Genomic DNA, 18,750 nt, shown 5'->3' with positions numbered 1-18,750 from the left:
CCCCGCCCGCCAAGCCTCCTCGGCCGAGCTCGGCTCCTTCCGCCCCCGCCGCGCCGTTGCCGGCTCCCTCCGGCTGCTCCGCCCCGTCGGGCGGGCAGGGGGCGGGGCGGGGGGCGGGGGGCGGAGGGCCGTTGCTGGCCGAGCCGAGGCCGAGCGGGGAGCCGCAGACTCGCCGCCTGCCCCGATGGCCACCCCCGAGGAGGAGAGCAGCGGCGTTGGCCGGCCGGGCGCCCGTCGTCGGGGGAGCTCCCCGCCCGGGGCGCCGGAGCTGATGCGCGCCTTCGAGGGCTCGGCGGCGGCGGGCCGGGGGCTTCCCCGCTGGGGCTGGCGCCTGTGCCTGGCGCACCGCTTCGCCGAGCGCAGGAAGCCCTACCAGGCCTCCGACGTCTCGGCCGCCGACGCCGTCAAGCACCTGGGACTCGCGCTCAGGTCAGCGGCCGCCGACGGGGGAGGCCGGGGGGCGCGGCAGACGAGCCGCCGCCGCCGGGCAGGAGGGGGGGAGCCGCCTTGGGCCGCCCCGTCGGGAGCAGCGCCCCGTGCAAAGGCGCGCCCGGGCAAAGGCGAGCGGGAGGCCGCTTCCCGCTGCAGCGCCGCCGGGCTCGAGCACTGGCGCCGTGCCCGGGGCGCGCTCCCGGAGCTGCGAAAGGGAGACCTTCGGGCGGAGGCGGAGAAGCCGCGCCCGGGAGCGGGGCCTCCTTCCCCGGGGCACTCTGGACGTGCGCAGAGGCCCCCCGACCCGGCGGGAGGAAGGCGGCGCGGGGCTCCTCCGGGATGGGGGGGGGTCTCCCTTCGCAGCTGACGCTGGAGAGGAGCTGGAGCCGCGAGGGGATCTCCTCCTCCTCCTCCTCTTCCTCCTCCTCCTCCTCCTCTTCTGCTGCCCCGGGTCCAAAGGCGTAACGTGCTGCATCAGACACGGGAGCCTGATTTTGCAGCGGCCAACCTGGTGCCCACGAGCAGGACCTAGGCGCTGCAGCAACACTCCCCTCCTGCGGCGCCAGCCACTGGCACTCAGAAAGACGAAAGCCTCTGTGGCTACCAAATAGGGGCTCCAGCGCCCTCATCTTGGCCAAAAAGGCGCCCCAACAGGATGCCCCCAACAGTGCCCTTGACAGCCACCCCCCCAAAGCCTTTGGAAGCCCAGCTGCCCTCTGTGACTTAGCCCAGTCCCCTTTGAAAGCCACCCAACCGGAGGGAGGACCCTCGTGGCCTCTGCAGGGACTGGATTCCATTGGGTGGGGTTTGTTTAGTTTTACTCCCGGTAGACCCACTGAAGTTAATGGGCCTAACTTAGCGGAATGTCACCCATCCTTTAACTGTGTGCTGGTTCTGGGCCTTTGTCATCTTATTTTATTCTGTTTTTGTTGATTTGTCACAGATGTTCTTGCTCTTATCTGTAAGCTGCTTTGAGTCCCTGTCAGCAATGAAGGCAGCATCTAACTAAATAAATTGATGATGATGATAATAAATGTGCAGGCTCACACATGCGCATGTAAAGAATAGCAGAGAATAAAAACAGATTGCGCGGCTGGGGTGGCCCCTAGCCAGGTTCTATGATGCATCCGTGGAGCTTGGCCGTGACCGTCCAGGTGTGCCTCTCCCTCCAGGTATTTCAGGTGGTGGTACCGGAAGACTCGCGTGGAGAAGAAGCACCCCTTCATCAACCTCTTCAACTCCCAGCCCCTGCGCCAGATCTATGGTGAGCAGGGCGGAGCTTGGCTTCTCCTGTGCCCAGGGAGCCGTGCCCAGGGTGACGGGCAGAGCCAGCCAGGGATTCCCTGCAGTGGGAGGCAGGGAGCAGAAGGGGGCCTGGCTGGGCCGCTGCCATGGCTTGCTGGCGAAGGGGAAGGGTCTGCCTGCCTCCCGCAGGGCTGGAGCTCACCAGCCTGCCACCCTCGCTTTCCCCACAGGCTGCCCGTTGGGGGGTTTTGGCGGCGGCACCATCACACGAGGCTGGCGGGGGGACTTCTGCCGGTGGCAGCTGAACCCTGGGCTCTACCACTACAAGACGGTGATCGCTGACCAGGTGCGTAGCTGTGCGAGGACTTGGCCTCCTGGTCTGTGCCCCTGGGGTGGGCGTGGCAGAGTTGGCGCGGCTGGCCGAGGCTCTGGGGGTCTTGGGACTCTCTGCCCTCTCGGATCAGCTGCCTTGTTGGCCGGAAACCTGCCTCCCTTCCCTGCCTTTGCTCCCCTGTGCTCAGGCTGCCCCTCACCTGGCTTTCCACCCCCCCCCATACCAGTTCACCGTCTGCCTGCGCCGGAAGGGCCAGACCGTCTACCAGCAGGTGCTGTCGATAGAGAAGCCCAGCCGCCTGCAAGAATGGAACTGGGGTTTCTGCGGCCACTACGCTTTCTACCACGCGCTCTACCCCCGCGCCTGGGCTGTCTACCAGCTGCCCGGGCAGGACGTGGTGCTCACCTGTCGGCAGGTCTCCCCCATCATCCCTCACGATTACCAGGTGAGCCTCTTCCGCGCCTGTGAAGGTACCTCTGTGGGGCAGAGGGTGGGTTGCATTGTTCCATGGCAGGGAAAGAGAGGTGGGGGCACCTGGGAGCCTTTCAGCTCACTTTGTTGGCCCTTCATTGCATGCTCATCCTTTTATTGCATGCTTTTCTCTGGAGAGAAACTCTTTGCAGAGCAGTTTTTGGGACCAGCTGGGAAAAGCCGGCAGGCCAGCTGTGTCCAGGGCCAGATTTAGGTTTGATGAGGCCCTCGGCTCCTGAAGGTAATGGGGCCCTTTGTATGTCCAGCTTTGTCAACAACAAATAGTTGCAGTTTTTTGTGTTGAATATATGCTATATGGCAATTTATGGACCTAAGTGGTATTTCAAGCCATTTGCATATGTTGCCCTGCAACCAGTCCATGCAGAACGTTGGCACCCTATATATAGAAAGGAGCAAAGCAGGGATATTTGAGGGAGCAGGTGGGGCCCATGACTTACATCATAGGCACCTCCACAACACAAAACATGGTTGCTGTATGTAGGTTTCATTTTATTTGTTTTTTATCTTATATTTTGGAAATGTACATCGTTTCTTTTCCCTTTAAATTTTTTTGGGGCCCCCAAGAGAGTGGGGCCCTAAGCTAGAGCTTGTTGAGCTTATATGTAAATTTGGCACTGGCTGTGTCCCATCCTGGCAGCAGTTGGAAGGCTGGCCAGTCCCAGCTTGTATCTTGAACCAGCACCTCCTGATTAAGTGGCACTGGGTGAATTCTTTAGCACCCTGAGGCTCCCCCCTCCATCGGGGTGTTTGACCCTGGCCCCCTCTCAGAGCGGGGGCCCATCCTCAGACACCTGAGGGCCAAGAGCAGCTGGCCGGGCTTGGTGAGGGTCCACAAGCCGGCAAGGCGCAGGTGACAGGTGGCTTCAGGTGACACCGCTTCCCCTCGGAGGTGATGGTGGTCTTGGTGGCTGCTCTGAAAGGGAAGAGGCAAGAGGAATTATGCTTCCATTCATATTTTTTATATGAATATTTATCGAATTTTATAACAAATAATGATACAAATCTCATTCATCGTGTTATATACAATTATTCTCCCTCCCCTCCTCTGGACTTCCCCCTCTGCTGAGTTATTTAGTTTTATTTATTGTATCCTGCTTTTCCTACACAAAAATAAAATCCCTTATCATTTATCTAAAATATCTGTTACTCAAATGAAATTGTGAACGTTTATTCAAATCCTGCCAGTGAACCCAGTCCATTCTGTTGTTTCTGTTTCTGTTGTTTGAAGTCCTTTTTGTCCTTCTCACATAGTTTGTCTGTTAGCTTAGCCAATTCTGCATAGTTCATCAGCTTTTCTTGCCATTGTTCCTTTGATGGTATTTCTTCCGTCTTCCAGTATTGTGCAATCAAGATTCTTGCCGCTGTTGTAAATAATGTCCATTTCTCTTTAGGTAACTCTTGATTTGAGATACGTAACAAAAAGGCTTCCATTCAGAGGGTTGAACAAGGCAACAAACACCTTTTTGTGGTTTTGGCACAAGCTGCTGTTCCAAACCAATAAGGGCATAACAGGATTTAGTATCTTTATTAAACCTACATGTGGTAGTTTTAATGAGCATGTGGTAAGCGGATTTGTCACTAATGTAGAGAGAGTAGTAGTAGTAGTAGTAATAATAAGAATAAGAATAAGAATAATGTAGAGAGAGTATCGGCAGACTCTCCTCCAGCTCAGTTCACAGGTAACATTGCAGCTCTGGCTCTCTGGACTAGCATCATGACATGCCTTAAGTAGAGGAAGTGGCGATAGAAGAATCTTCAGGGACCTGAAATACTAGTTTTCAGGGCCTGCTCACTTCCATGTTGTCCTTTCCAAAAGCGCTGTTGACCAGGGTTGCAGAAAGTTTGGGGGTTTCGCTCCCAAACCAGAACTGCTGGAATAACCTCTTTAGCAAACAGTGTCTCTACCACTGAAACGTTAATTGTCTTACTGAGACAATGAGGCAGAAACTCCCAGTCCAACATCCTGTGACTCTTTCCTGATAGGCAGGCTGGAAACTTGTTCCTTTGGGTGCCATTTGGGACAGAACCCGGGGCCAGGTCAGGAGAGGGCAGTCCTGTGGAAAACAAGAGGAGCCCGTTGCTCCCACTGGACTGTTTTGAGGCGGTTTCACAATGCAAATTGTTTTACGTAAGAGCAGTTCCAAGCCCAATGCAGAGAGCAGCTGGCCCTAAAGTCCCGCAACCTGCATCCTTGCTGGTAATAAGAATAAGAATAAGAATAAGAATAAGAATAACAACAACAACTTATTATTTATACCACGCCCATCTGGCTGGGTTTCCCCAGCCACTCTGGGCGGCTTTCAACCGAATATTAAAAACAATACAGCATCAAACATTAAAGCTTCCCTAAACAGAACTGCCTTCAGTTGTCTTTTAAAAGTAAAACAGTTGTTTATTGCCTTGACATCTGCTGGGAGGGCGTTCCACAGGGCAGGCGCCACTACGGAGAAGGCCTTCTGCCTGGTTCCTTGTAACCTCACTTCTCGCAGGGAGGGAACTGTCAGAAGGCCCTCAGCGCTGGACCTCAGTGTCTGGACTGGATGATGGGGGTGGAGACGCTCCTTCAGGTATACAGGACCGAGGCAGTTTAGGGCTTTCAAGATCAGCACCAACACTTTGAATTGTGCTCGGAAATGTACTGGGAGCCGATGCAGATCTCAGGACTGGTGTTATGTGGTCTCAGCAGCCACTCCCAGTCACCAGTCTAGTTGCCGCATTCAGGATTAATTACAGTTTCCAAGTTACCTTCAAAGGGAGCCCCATGTAGAGCGCATTGCAGTAGTCCAAGTGGGAGGTAACCAGAGCATGGACCACTCTGGCAAGTCAGTCTGCGGGCCCTATTGAAACTTTGCCCCTATTGAAGTTCCTTTTGTTACTTTGGGCCCAGTTCTCTACCCCTGAGCTGTGCCATTCCGCTAATGCCAGCAGCGCCGTGAACAGCAGAGACACTCTGATTTGACCAGCTCTTGTACGCATACTGGGGTGTGCGTTAATCTTTTAGAAACCCAAAACTATGTGGGGGGACGAACGAACCAATTTTTCCTTCCTTGCCACAAGCTATGAATTCACATGCCAAAAGCCATGTGTGGCAAGCACAATGCTATCTCTGTAGGATGGCTTGAAACTTACCCATTTCTTTCACTTCAATTTCTTTCAAACTTCCTGGTCTGCTGTTATCTTGACACACAAACGTCTCTCTCTTGTTTAGCTGGTTCTCAAGTGTGGCAGGCCCAAGGTAACTACTTCTACTTCTTGTATGAATACCAAGCAAACTGTGGAGCTCCTTCCCTCCAATGCTGCCTAGCCATGCGCTCTTCATCAAACAGCTGAGAAGCCTTTCTCCATTCCAGAACCACGGATGCAAACTCAACCAAGCATGTTGCTAACAAGAGAGGGGTTGACAGTTCTGACTATGTCTCAATAGATCTTCAGGGTAATATTTGTATTTTTCAAAAAGTAAAAACCCAGGACTAGGTTCCAAATATATTATCACCAGTGAGTGGCAAATAAACTAAAATGGCTCTTAAGCTGAAATTAAGATTGATAAAGCAAGTAGAGACTTACTTACCTTTGTATTACACTTTTAATCAATATTACTACACATATCAATATTTAATCAATATTACCATACATATCAATATGCTCGGTTGTCCCTGTTTCCTGCCCCACACAGCCTCCTTTCTGCAGCCCCTGACCCCCTCGCTGCCTTTTGTCACCTCCAGGACACCAGCCTGCCCGTGGGAGCTTTCCTCTGGGACGTGGAGAACCAGAGCGGGGAGGACATGGAGGTCTCCCTCATGTTCACCTTCCAGAACGGCACCGAGTCCAAGGGGGACCGGAGTGGGGGCCACTGGAACGAGCCCTTCTGCCTGGAGAAGGACGGCCGCTGCGTCCGGGGCGTGCTGCTTCACCACTGCCTCCCAGTGAACCCCTACACACTGGCCATCTCCGCCCGGGAGAAGGTAAGGAGGAGGGCGTCGTGCAGGGAGGACGTCCAGAGGGAGGCCAGCCCCTCCTGCCATGGTGGAGGAGATCACTGTTGCGTTCCGAAGGCAAGGAAGGATTGGACCCTGATGAATAAAATACACACGGGGCTTGGCCAGCAAGGCTCTGGGAGGAAGTGCCAATAATAATCTGTCAAACCCTGGCCCAGGTCCCTTTTATTAACAAAAGAACTTATAACACAGCGCTTGTAAGAACCAATCAGATGTCCTCTGAGCATTTCAAAAAAACCTACCACGTGGTACAGAGTTAGATCAGAGAACTCCTTTTAACTACAAAAACTACTTTGAGCATGCATACACGTTTTTAGGCTAAATAAAACAGGGATCAAGGAGGAATGCATTTCGCAAGCCCAGGAGGTCATAAACAGCAGTAAACAGGAGAGGAGGGATGGCAAGGAAAGATAGGCATCTTTAGCATCTCCTTGTGAACTCTCTTCCTGGCCCTTAAGATCTACCTAGACTAACAAAAGCTACATCAAAGCTACCTTCTATCTTTATGGCCCAGGATGCCTGGTGAAGCAACCAGTCTGTGTTTCAGAATGCTGATACGTGCCTGTCAGGCAGAGAGAAAGAAAATGAACAGTAGAGAAGATGGGCAGAGATGCAGAGGCTTATGGGATTTGATCAGAAAGTATTGTCAATGACTCAAGCCCAGTCAACACAATGCTTTCATTGCTGACACAATGGCTTGCTTCATTTTTCATAATTCCTCATAGCAATCCCACCTGACCCCCACAGATCACTCCACTCTCAACTCACCTGTCTCACAGGTGGGACTCTGGGCTGCTGGGCTTCCTATCCCTGCTGGCCCCCTCCCTTGGCGCCCGGTCTTTGCCACAGGGCCGGGTTTCGATTCCTTCGCTCTCCCCTCTAGGCAGGCACCACCGTGACCCACCTCACCACGTTCAACCCTGCTGGCACTGGGCAGGAAGTGTGGCAGGACCTCCTGGCAGATGGCAAGCTGGCGTCCCCACCAGGTGAGCCCCAGGCCCCCCAGGAGGGGGTGGCACAGAGGGGGCGGGGAGGGACCAAAAGGCCAGGCGCCCTGACATGCAAAGAGTGTGCTCTCTCTTTCAGGGAAAAGCCCCCCAACGGAGAAGGGGGAGGCTTGTGCAGCAGCTGTGTGTGCCACCTGCACGGTGCCAGCTTCCGGGCACTCAACGCTGGAGTTTGCCTTGGCCTGGGATATGCCCTGCATTCGGTTTGGCTCCAAAGAGAAGGAGCACCGCAGGTGAGCGCCTGATGCTGTGGCCGGATGATACATTTCTTAAGGTTTGGCTTCATAGCTGAGGGATCACCTGAGGCAAGTGTGGGCCTGATTCCAGCCTCCTCTCAGCCAGGCATTCTGCTGCTGCGGGTGGGGCTGGCTGCACTGGCAGGCTGTGCCACAGTGTGCTCAGCTGACACACCCAGCCTCACCCAGACCGGGTGACGAGAACTTGTGGGCACCCAGGGAAGCTGGATGTTGGAAGAAAGTCCTTTGCACAGCGCAGAGTTAAACTGTGGAACACTCTGCCCCAGGAGGCAGGGACGGCCCCCGACCTGGAGGGCTTTCCAAGAGGGCTGGAGAGATTCAGGGGGGAGGATGAGGAGTGGGCAATCGAGGGCCGCTGGCCATGTTGGCGCTGCTCTGCTCCCCACAGCCAGAGGCAGTGATGCTTCTGAATCCCCCCCCCCCAGGGGAAAGTGTTGCTCTTGCGCTTGGACCCCGGCTTGCGGGAAGAGGATGGTGGCCCTGATCCAGCAGGCATTCTTCTATGTCCTTGTGTCCAGTGTAAGAAGCTGTGCCCCCCCCCTTTGTTCCCAACCTGCTCTGAGGCATTTTCCATGGGGGGGGGGGCAACGCAGGCAGGCAGGAGAGAAACCAGCCCCCCTGACCTGCCACCTTGTGTTGACTGCTGTTTGCAGGCCTCCTGGTCGGTTGGCACAGTCTTACCCCTAGGAAATGACTGGTTCATCCTGACTCCACTGTCCTGGCTGTGGCCTCCCTTAGCCCCCCGTGACCCATGCACCGCCCCCCCAACCACTGAGCGGGGCTCTGTGCAGACCCCCCCCCCCCCGGAGTTGCCCTTGTATCCCTCCCCAAACCAGGGAGATTCCCAGACCGAGGCTCACAAAGGGAGAGGCGGGAGCTGAGCTGTTGGCTCAGGAAATAACTAGACCCAGCCTGTGACCTTGACTCACTTTGTTCTTTTGTGTCCTGTAGCAAATAGTTGCTGCTATTTTTTTGAGTTTAGTCCAGGAATCATTGCCTGCTGTTTCTGGCGAGTGCTGAGTCTGGTGCCCTGATGTGCCTTCCTCCTCCTCCTCTTCCTCTTCCTTTGCAGGAGGTACACGCGCTTCTTTGGCAGCAAGGGAGATGCCTGCCCGGCTCTCTCTCACTACACCCTCTCGTGCTACCAGGCGTGGGAGGAGAAGATTGAGGCCTGGCAGCGCCCCATCCTGGAGAACAGGTACAGCCCTCCCTCTGCTGGCAGACACAGGCCGGGAGCAGATCCTGGCTGCCAGGAAGGGCCGGGGGGGGGCTCCCCCCGCCTGATGGGGTTCTCCTGGCCAGGCTGCTCAGGCACCCACACCAGGCCAGAGGGCCCAGGCCAGGGCAGGCGAGTGACTGTCTGCAAGCCCGCATGGGGGTCCGTGATGTGAGCTGCCCCCATGGGACAGTCCTGCCCCTCCCTGAGTGTGGTGTGGCCCTCTGCCCCCCCCCAGCTCCCTTTCCTTCCCTAATAGGGCAAGACCCTCCGATATATCTGCTAGGCACCAAATGGCCCCTTAAACCCAACAGAACACCTGTTTGCCCGGCAGGTGCCTGAACTACCGTATTTTTCGCTCTATAGGACACACATTTTCCTCTCCAAAAATTAAGGGGAAATGTGTGTGCATTCTATGGAGTGAATGCAGGCTCCTTGGCTTCAGCGATAGCAATGCAAAGCCTCCGAAGCGTTCCGGAGGTTTCGTGTTGCTTTCGCTGAAGCCCCCGGAGCGCAGCAGGAACTCCCGCTGCGCTCCGGGGGCTTCAGGCGGCTACCTGCAAGCCCCTGGAGCGCAGCGGGAGTTCCCTCTGTGCTCCGAAGGCTTGCGGATAGCCGCCTGAAGCCTGGAGAGCGAGAGGGGTCGGTGCGCACCGATCCCTCTTGCTCTCCAGGCTTTGCTTCGCTGGAGAGGCGCTGCACAGTTTTCCCTCTCTGCGCAGCGCCCCTTCAGCGAAGCGGGAGCAGAAATGGAAGGGGCTCCGTTTCTCCTACCGCTTCGCTAAAGGGGCGCTGCGCAGAGAGGGAGAGAATTGTTTTTTCCTGTTCTCTCCCTCTAAAACAAGGTGCGTCCTATGGTCCGGTGTGTCCTATAGAGCGAAAAATCTGGTAAATGACCCTCCAAGTTGCTTCTAATTCTCCAATTCTATGGTCTCAGCTACATTGCTTGGCCATCACTTGCTCATAAAATTATTCGTTTGTCCCAGTTTGCAAGAGGGAGAAAGATGCACAGTGAAAATGGCGTGAACTATGGACTAAGGCAGAGGTTTTTGAACTGCAGTTGCCAACCTGGTGCCCAGAAACCTCTGGGTTGGACCCATGCCAGTAGCCAAGATGTCTGGCCCCTGGCGAATTTCTAGCCCTGCTCCCAGGTGGGGGCTTGGGGATCCCTGCGCCTCCTTCCTTGTGACAGAATCCCAGAATTGCAGAGTAGGAGGGGGGTCCCAGGGATCATCTCTTCCCACCTGCTGCACCTGGCAGGGGGTCGTCCAGCCTCTGATAAAGGAGGGTCCTCCCCCTCCTGGCTCTTCCTTGGGGGGCCCATGTACAAGTGCCTTTCTTTCCGCCCCCCATTGCAGCGACCTGCCCCCCTGGTACAAGTCTGCCATCTTCAATGAGCTGTATTTCCTGGCAGACGGAGGGACCCTGTGGGTGGAGCTTCAGCCGGAAGACCCCGCGGCCGCCCTGGGGGCCCCCCTGGGACTCTCCCAGCACCTTGCGGTCCTGAAGGAGTACGGGAGGTTTGCATACCTGGAAGGTGAGGGGCAGGACTCTGCCCTCTGCCACGGCTTCTGCCCCAAGCGGCAGGGGGGGGGTCTGTGGCATGTGGCGGGAGGGGAGAGGGAAGGGCACCAGGGGCTTTGCCACCCCCAGCCTTGGGTCAGACTGAGGCACCACAAATTTAAAGCAATGTGCACCTTGGGAACTTTAGTTGCCCTTCCCAGCAGCCATAAACTAAAGTTCCCAGGATTATGGAAGGGGGGAGTTCTTTGGACGTATGGTGTGTGCATTCTTGGGGCCGGGAGTTCCGCCGGTGCCCACCTGCCTGCTTCCCTCCGCTGCTTCCAGGCCAGGAGTACCTCATGTACAACACCTACGACGTCCATTTCTATGCCTCCTTTGCCCTTGCCATGCTGTGGCCCAAACTGGAGCTGAGCCTGCAGTACGACATGGGTGGGTGAGCCTCCCCCCTCCCTCTGCCCGTCTGCCCACCCCCTCCCAGTCGTCTCTCCCCCCCCCCAAACGCCCCACGGGAGGGCCTCTGCTGGAGTCGGGTCCCGGGGGTGAACGGAGGGGGGGGTAACAGCAGGGCATCGCTTCTCCCTGGGCCTTGGCTTTTTCTGGGGAGGCCAAGGCCCCTTGAGCCAAAGGGGGGAGGGCAAGAGAGAGAGAGAGACCCCTCAACCCTGGACCCCCCCTCTCTCTCTCCCGCAGCGGCCGCCATCCTGAGCGAGGACACCCGGCCGCGCATGTACCTGATGAGCGGGCAGACGGCGCAAGTGAAGCTGCGCAACGTGGTGCCCCACGACATCGGGGAGCCTGGTGAGGCCGCACCTCCAGAGCCGCCCTGGCGCTCACTGGGCAAAGGGCAGCCCCCCACCCTGGCAAAAGAGGCACAGGCTGATCTCACCGCAGGCACAGCGATGGCCCCCGGCCCCCACTTGCCAGATCCGAGAACCCCCCCTTCCAGCTGGGGGCTCATCTCATTTATTTCCCGTATTGCATTTCTATCCCACCTTTTTCTCCCAGGAGCTCAAAGGGGTGCCAGCGATTCTCCCTGCACACATTTAGTCTCCACCACACCCCTGCGAAGGGACACGGGTGGCGCTGTGGGTTGAACCACAGAGCCTAGGACTTGCCGATCAGAAGGTCGGCGGTTCGAATCCCCGCAACGGGGTGAGCTCCCATTGCTCGGTCCCTGCTCCTGCCAACCTAGCAGTTCGAAAGCACATCAAAGTGCAAGTAGATAAATAGGTACCGCTCCAGCGGGAAGGTAAATGGCGTTTCCGTGTGCTGCTCTGGTTCGCCAGAAGCGGCTTAGTCATGCTGGCCACATGACCCGGAAGCTGTACACCGGCTCCTTCGGCCAGTAAAGCGAGATGAGCGCCGCAACCCCAGAGTCGGTCACGACTGGACCTAATGGTCAGGGGTCCCTTTACCTTACACCCCTGCGAGGGAGGCTAGGCTGAGAGGCAGCAATTGGCCCCCAAGACACCCAGTGAGCTTAGTGGCCCCATGGTTTTTTTTAAAAAAAATAGTTTTTATTAAAGAAGTTCTTGTGTTACAAAACAAACAAACAAGGAAAGGTACATAGAGCGTCTCCACCATCGGTTCCAAGAGCCTTGTTTGCACCTCATTTACATTTGGTCTGAGACTCTCCTGTCATAGCCCAGTGGGGATTGGAATCCGGGTCTCCCTCCCAGGTCTCAGTAGCCCAACGCCTGACCCGCTGCCCCTCCCTGGCTCTCCAGCCGAGGCCCCACGTCAGGCAGGATGGGGCCTGAGAGTCTCCCTAAGCCGCTGCTGCTGCTTGGCATTCACCGCCAGCTCAGTTGCCCCCCAGTGCCCCCTCTGATCTCGGGTGAAAGGGGTCCTTTCTGTGCATTTTTGCCCTCTCTCCGTGGGGCTGCCTCTGCCTTCAGAGGGGCCTGAGACACGCTTGGAGGGGGTCCTCCTCAGGGTGGATTTGATTTAAATCGATTTCAATCACAATTTCGATCACTAGTCAGTAAGACTTGGTTTCAATCATTTTTTACAGAAAGACTCCTCCTTGCTGGTACAATCTTAATATTTACAACCAGATGAAGGTTTCCTTTTTGGAATAATAAATTTTCAGAGTAGTTTTTACAGTTATATAAAAAATTACTGATATGGTTATACTATTAGAAATACATAGAAAGAGAATTATGAAATTACAGTGAGGTTTAATAAGTTAATTGTTTAGATTTGGACAGCTTTTCTGCTGCACTTTATTGGAGAAAAACAATAATTTCCTTCATAACAATTTAAACAATTTGTTTAACTAAAACAATAACATTATAGCATATGTATCCATGTTTGTTAACTGATGTGGTTAAACAATTCTTTTTTAAAAAGCAACTTGAACTGAGTTTTAGCACACATAAAAAAACTTAAAACAAATCCTTATTTCCTGATGAATAGCCTTTGGTCTATAATGTAACTTGAACAGAAAACCTTTGGAAAGATTTTCCTTCTGAAAGCATTTTATTTTAAAAATCAGATTTAAATTTTAAAAATCTGATTTTTTAAATTTTTTTAAAAAGACACGATTGATTTTTATCCACCCTGGTCCTCCTCCTTTGCTTCTCCCACCTGTCTCCCTTGTCAGCCCTCTTTCTGCTTGACTGTTCTCAGGCGCGTGCTCGGATCGTGCCCTGGGTGCAGACTCCCAAGGGTGCAGGGGTGGGGCAACGGGCAGGGGGACCCCCTGGGCCTCACTCTCCCCCCCTCTCCCCCCCCCCAGATGACGAGCCCTGGCAGCACCTCAACGCCTACCTGATCCACGACACGGCCGCCTGGAAGGACCTGAACCTGAAGTTTGTGCTGCAGGTGTATCGCGACTACTACCTCACGAAAGACTCTGCCTACCTGCGGGACATGTGGCCCGTCTGCCAGGTAACGCCAGGAGGCGGGCTGGGGGGCGGTGGCAAGGCTGGGGCAGGCCATGGCAGGGGGCAGGCCCCAAACGCCCCCCACCTCCTCCCTTCCACTCCCTGCAGGCCGTGATGGAGTCTGAGCTGAAGTTTGACAAGGACGGCGACGGCCTCATTGAGAACTCTGGCTTCGCCGACCAAACCTACGACGCCTGGGTGGTGACGGGCGCCAGGTGAGCAGGCAGGAGGGGATGGGCTGGATGACCCTCATGGGGCCCTTTCCAACCGGGATTCTTTGAGGAGGGCTGCCCTGGCCAAGTGCTGAGCTGGGCTCAACACCCCCAGGTGGTTGCAGCGGCAGAGTGGTCAGTTTTGGGGCAGGCCCAGGCGGGCATCTGGCGGGGAGGATCTGCGCTTTGAAAGGGGAGGGGCTCCCTCTGCCAAAATGGCTGCCTAGGCTGAGAGGGCAAAACAAGAACAACAAACCTCTGGTTACGTGAAACACACTCAATAAACCACAAGACGTAACCGGCTGTACTTTTGAATAAATAAGGTATATTATTCATTGTATCAAACTGTAGATTCCAACAGAAGTCTCATAAAGTTCAACAAAAAAAGCAGAAGACCCAGTGGATGAGTTCATCCTCTAGTCAGTTCATGCATAAGGTCCACACATATATAAGTTTCTGTTCCACCTGTCTGTTCACAGAGTCCAATACAGTGGTACCTTGGGTTAAGTACTTAATTTGTTCCGGAGTCATTACACAGGATCTGATGGCAACATGCAGAATCCATATGCAATTAGAGACCGCAGTTGAACAAGTACAGACATAAAATGAAACCCAAATAAATAAATACACCAGAGGTGTGTTGGGTGCCTGGAAGGCAGCAACTGGAACAGATTATGGCACAGATTTGATGTTTAAACAAGGCAGGAATGTAAAACACGGGCCTTGCCATACCAAGGGAAAGGATTGCAGTATTCAAATAACCCTGCGAGTCAGTGGCTCTTTTGGTTTGTGGGCCAAGGAGGTGGTCCTCAGCCATGTTCCTCCTTTCTTACAAATGAAATAAAGGCAAAGCAGACAGCTACAACCCCCCTTTTTTTTTCTTTGGCCCCAGAGGACTCTTGGCTTCTTCTTTAGCTTTTCCAGCCACATTTCATATCCCACATTTCATGTGTCAAGTAGCAAGACTGGCCCCATCTCTCTTTTTTAAAAATAAATTTTATTAAAGTTTTACATTTTTTTAACATCAAAATATCATAATATATAACAAAAATACCATTCCCCAATTCCCCCCCCCCATGACTTCCCTCCACTTCCTCTTCTGGTTTTTTGGCATATGAACTCCTCCTGCTTATTTTGTTATTTCTTAGTTTTTAAGATTTTTTAAAATATTTATCATTATTTTCTAATCATTTTGGCATATTCTATTTCCGTCATTTATTTTGTTATTTGCAAGTGTTTAATGAACCCCTGCAAGTGAGTCCATTTCTTTGCATTGATTCTGTAAATATGACATGAACGGTTCCCAGTCTTTCTTGAAATCTCTATTGCCTTGTCTCGAAGTCTTTCCGTTCACTTGGCCATTTCAGCGTCTTCCATCCATTTCCCTTGCCATTCTTCTTCTACACTTTTCCATCTTTGTGCTGGCAATATCCTAGCTGCAGTTGTAGCATACATGAGAAGTTTTTTCTTCTCTTTTGGCAAATCTTGACTAGACTGGCCCCATCTCAAAACGAGAGTCTTTTAGGAGCAGGCACGCCCAGTTGCGCCCAGAGTTGGGGGCTGGTCCCTACTTACAAATCAATAGTCAATAGTAACAAAAACTAATCCAAAAGTATGTATTCTGACAAGGATTACAAACTCTAACAGAGATTACAAACAAACTCATAAAAATATGTGTAACACAATAATTCATTACAGAATTAAAGATAAGAGTTTATCAGTAGAGAGAAGTTCATGTTAGTCCAGATTCGTCGTGGTAGCTTTTCTGTGCTCAAGATACATGTTGCTCTACCCACACGTAGTTGTTATCCTTGAGAAATGTAGAAAATAACAGGATATATTTATCCGAAAGTCTTCAAACTTACATGACCCTTTAAAAATTAGCTGATAAAGGTGAATACAGGGCCCTGTCCTGGTCTCTGATCCATAATTGACTTCTGACTTCCACTCAATGATTGAAACTAAGACCTCCACGACAACTCTGGGCTAACATGAACTTATCTCTACTCATGCCAGCCCAGGGCATGGCTGGCATGTGGCCCCACAGCAACTAATCTGCAAATAGCCAACAGCGCCCCCCTCTGGCTAGACACAGCAAGAGGCCTGAGCAGTGAGTCCCTCCTCAGCTGCAGCCCACCGGTCTGAGGACCCCAGAGCCCCAGAGCTGCTCTGCCCTCCAGCCCCCCTTCTGGTGGTGGCCCCAGCGTGGGCCCCGGTTTCCCAGCTAGGAGGGCTCCCCACGGTGCCCGTGTGCCAGGGCCGGCTCCTGCCAACCTCCTCCTCCTTTGCTTTGGCAGCTCCTACTGCGGAAGCCTGTGGCTGGCGGCTCTCAGCATGATGTGCCAGATGGCGCAGCTCCTGGGCGAGGAGGATGCCCGGCAGACGTACTCTGCCATCCTGGCGAAGGGCACAGCGGCCTTTGAGAAGCTGCTCTGGAACGGTGCGTGGGGGCAAAGGCGGCTGCCTGCCTGCCTTCTCTGGGGGTGAGGGGGGGCTCTGGGATGTCTGCAGGCGTCTCTCTCCCACCCGGGATCACCCTCCCTCCGTCCTCTCCTCCAGGGAAGTACTATAACTACGACAGCAGCAACAGCACCTCATCGGACAGCATCATGTCTGACCAGCTGGCTGGGCAGTGGTTCCTCCGCGCTTGCGGCCTGGGAGAGGGCAAGTCTGAGGTAAGGAGGGCAAGGAGGGTCCCAGAGGGGGAGGGGGCTCGTCCGCAGTCGCGAGGGTCCCACCAGGACGCAGGGAGCCATCCTTGGTCAGCTTCCATGGCAGTGGAGGGTCAGCCTGTGGAGGGACCCCCCTCCTTTTCCCAGGGGCTGGTGGGGGGTCAGGCACCCCTCTTGGAGGCTCACATCAGATCACTTTCAAAAGACACCCGAAAGCAGCCCTGTGCAGGGAAAGCGCCTGCTGAATCTCCAGTGTCAGAGAGTTCCATAGGACTTGGTTGAGGACCCTAAAGCGTGGGTAGGCAAAGTATGGCCCAGGGGCCGGATCCGGCCCAATCGCCTTCTCAGTCCGGTCTGTGGAAGATCTGGGAATCAGCATGTTTTTACATGAGTAGAATGTGTTCTTTTATTTAAAATGCATCTCTGGGTTATTTGTGGGGCATAGGAATTCATTCATATATTTTTTCAAGATACAGTCTGGCCTCCCACAAGGCCTGAGGGACAGTGGACTGGCCCAGTGCTGAAAACGTTTGCTGACCCTGCACTAAAGGCTGTTTTATACTGCCATCAGCTGAGTCTTGCAAGCTCAATTGACCAGTGATTCTACAGCAGATGATCTCAGTGGCTGCGCTGGGACAGAAGGGCTCAGGGACCCTGGACCTCCGTTGTTCAGGGCTTGTGGTTTTAATACCTTGTTGGGGCAACCCAGTCAGATGGACAGCATATGAATAATAACTATAATTATTAATATTATTTACCGTTTTTTCACGTCTATAAGACACCCCCATGTATAAGCCACCCCCTATTTTGGGGACTCAGTTTTAAGAAAGTGAGGGGAGATGCCCCCAAATTGTTGAGCTTCTACCCCCTTGCCGCTGCGGGTGGGAAACACTCCCTAGATCATTTTCCGCCTGTAGCAGCACGACCCCAGTTTTTTGACATGATTTTTGAGTCAAAAGCCTCATCTAACACACAGAAAAATACAGTATTAAGATTTGTATGGCGCCCTTCATCTGAAGATATCGGGGCGGTTCGCAGCATAAAAACAGACAGTCAAAAGACAAAATGCAGAATAGAAGCAAAGCGAGGGGCCAGGGTCCCCTGGGTGTCAGGAGGCCAGAGTCCTGCCCACCCTCCCTCTGCCCCTCCCGCATTGCCGAGCGGGCTGGACTAGATGGCCCTTGGGGTCCCCCGCTGCTCTCCCTCCCTGCAGGTCTTCCCCCAGAGCCACGTGCTGAGCGCCCTGAAGACCATCTTTGAGCGGAACGTCATGGGCTTCTCCCAGGGGACGATGGGCGCCGTCAACGGCATGCGTCCCAGCGGGGTCCCGGACCGCTCCAGCGTCCAGTCGGACGAGGTTTGGGTTGGCGTGGTGTATGCCCTGGCCGCCACCATGATCCAGGAGGTGAGCAGGGGGTGGGCGCTGGGATGGGCAGGCGAGAGAGGCGGGCTGGGGGCTGGCTCTCACCCCCCTCTCCTCTTCCTCCTCTCCAGGGGCTGGTCCAGGAGGGCTTCCGGACGGCTGAGGGCTGCTACCGGACGGTGTGGGAGAGGCTGGGCATGGCCTTCCAGACCCCCGAGGCCTATTGCCAGAGGAGGGTCTATCGCTCGCTGGCCTACATGCGCCCCCTCAGCATCTGGAGCATGCAGCTGGCCCTGGAGCGCAGGGGGGCAGGGGAGGCCCAGGCGCCCCCCGCTTCCTCAGAGGCCTCTGACTCCCCCATTGCCGTGAGCCCATGAAGCGGCTCCCTCCCTCTCACTGCAGGCGTGGGGGTCCCACAACTGGCCAGCCAGGAAGGAGGGGCCTGTGGGTGGGGCTGCTGCCACCTCCCTGTTGGGCAAGGCCCCCCCTTGGTGTTCTTAAGCATGTGGGGGGGCCTGCATGGCTGAGCCGCTCCCCGGCGGGGGGGGGGTCTTGTTGCTGCACGGTGTGTATGAAGGATCTTTCTCTGCCCCCCCCCCTTTCTGACTGCCCTTTCCTCTTGGGGGTCAGTGGCAGGTGTCCCTGCCTGCCCCCGCCCCGCCCCCAGTTCACAAGAGGAGCGGTGCTCCATTTTCAAGGGGGAGTGGAGGAAGGGGCCCTTCACCACCTGCTTCCCCCCCCCCCCTTTTTCTCTCCTACGATTGATTTGCACACAATCAAGCTCTGTACAATCTGGGGGCTGCCCCAGAGTTATTTTTAGATGCAGAATAATTTTAATTTAAAATAAACAGTTGTTGGCATGGGGGGGCTCTCTGTGTATTTTTGTGGGCGGATGTCTCTTGCTCCAGGTGTGCTTTTAGGGGGTGGGGCTGACCTCCCTCTCCCCTGGCCATTCCTGGGGCTTGCCTGGCCTGTTGGGTCTGTGGCCCAGCATAGTTCCCTAAATGTGGGGAGGGGCTGCATCAACGTCCTGCCCCCCCCCCAGTGATCCTCTGTGTTTCCAGGGAGTGCCTGCCCCTCGGCCTTCTCCAGGGGGGTCGTGGGGTGGGGTGG

General features: G+C 54.7%; 1 protein-coding gene across 1 annotated transcript; it reads left to right on the top strand.

Annotated features, from left to right (window-relative positions):
- Positions 1-154: 154 nt before the first annotated feature.
- GBA2 (glucosylceramidase beta 2) lies at positions 155-18,497 on the top strand. The gene is made up of 17 exons (XM_080973791.1): positions 155-429; positions 1,605-1,696; positions 1,908-2,023; positions 2,238-2,456; positions 6,226-6,465; positions 7,382-7,484; positions 7,585-7,738; positions 8,835-8,960; positions 10,337-10,515; positions 10,827-10,931; positions 11,193-11,300; positions 13,243-13,394; positions 13,499-13,605; positions 15,900-16,042; positions 16,162-16,277; positions 17,488-17,679; positions 17,769-18,497. The coding sequence occupies exons 1-17, from the start codon at positions 185-187 to the stop codon at positions 18,012-18,014; spliced, it is 2,643 nt and encodes an 880-aa protein (XP_080829917.1). The 5' UTR covers positions 155-184; the 3' UTR covers positions 18,015-18,497.
- Positions 18,498-18,750: the final 253 nt, after the last annotated feature.

The sequence above is a fragment of the Podarcis pityusensis genome, assembly GCF_964106645.2.
Source record: "Podarcis pityusensis genome assembly, chromosome: 11".
NCBI lineage: Eukaryota > Metazoa > Chordata > Lepidosauria > Squamata > Lacertidae > Podarcis > Podarcis pityusensis.
Note: the sequence above shows the minus strand (reverse complement) of the source record. Positions and strands in the feature narration are given on the sequence as shown.

What these genes read in the sequence shown, in the direction of transcription:
- GBA2 (XM_080973791.1), top strand. Translation starts at nt 185, where the DNA reads ATGGCCACCCCCGAGGAGGAGAGCAGCGGCGTTGGCCGGCCGGGCGCC. An exon ending in CAAGCTGGCGTCCCCACCAG is followed by an intron (nt 7,485 to 7,584) that starts GTGAGCCCCAGG and finishes TCTCTCTTTCAG; the next exon opens with GGAAAAGCCCCCCAACGGAG. An exon ending in TGAGAAGCTGCTCTGGAACG is followed by an intron (nt 16,043 to 16,161) that starts GTGCGTGGGGGC and finishes CCTCTCCTCCAG; the next exon opens with GGAAGTACTATAACTACGAC.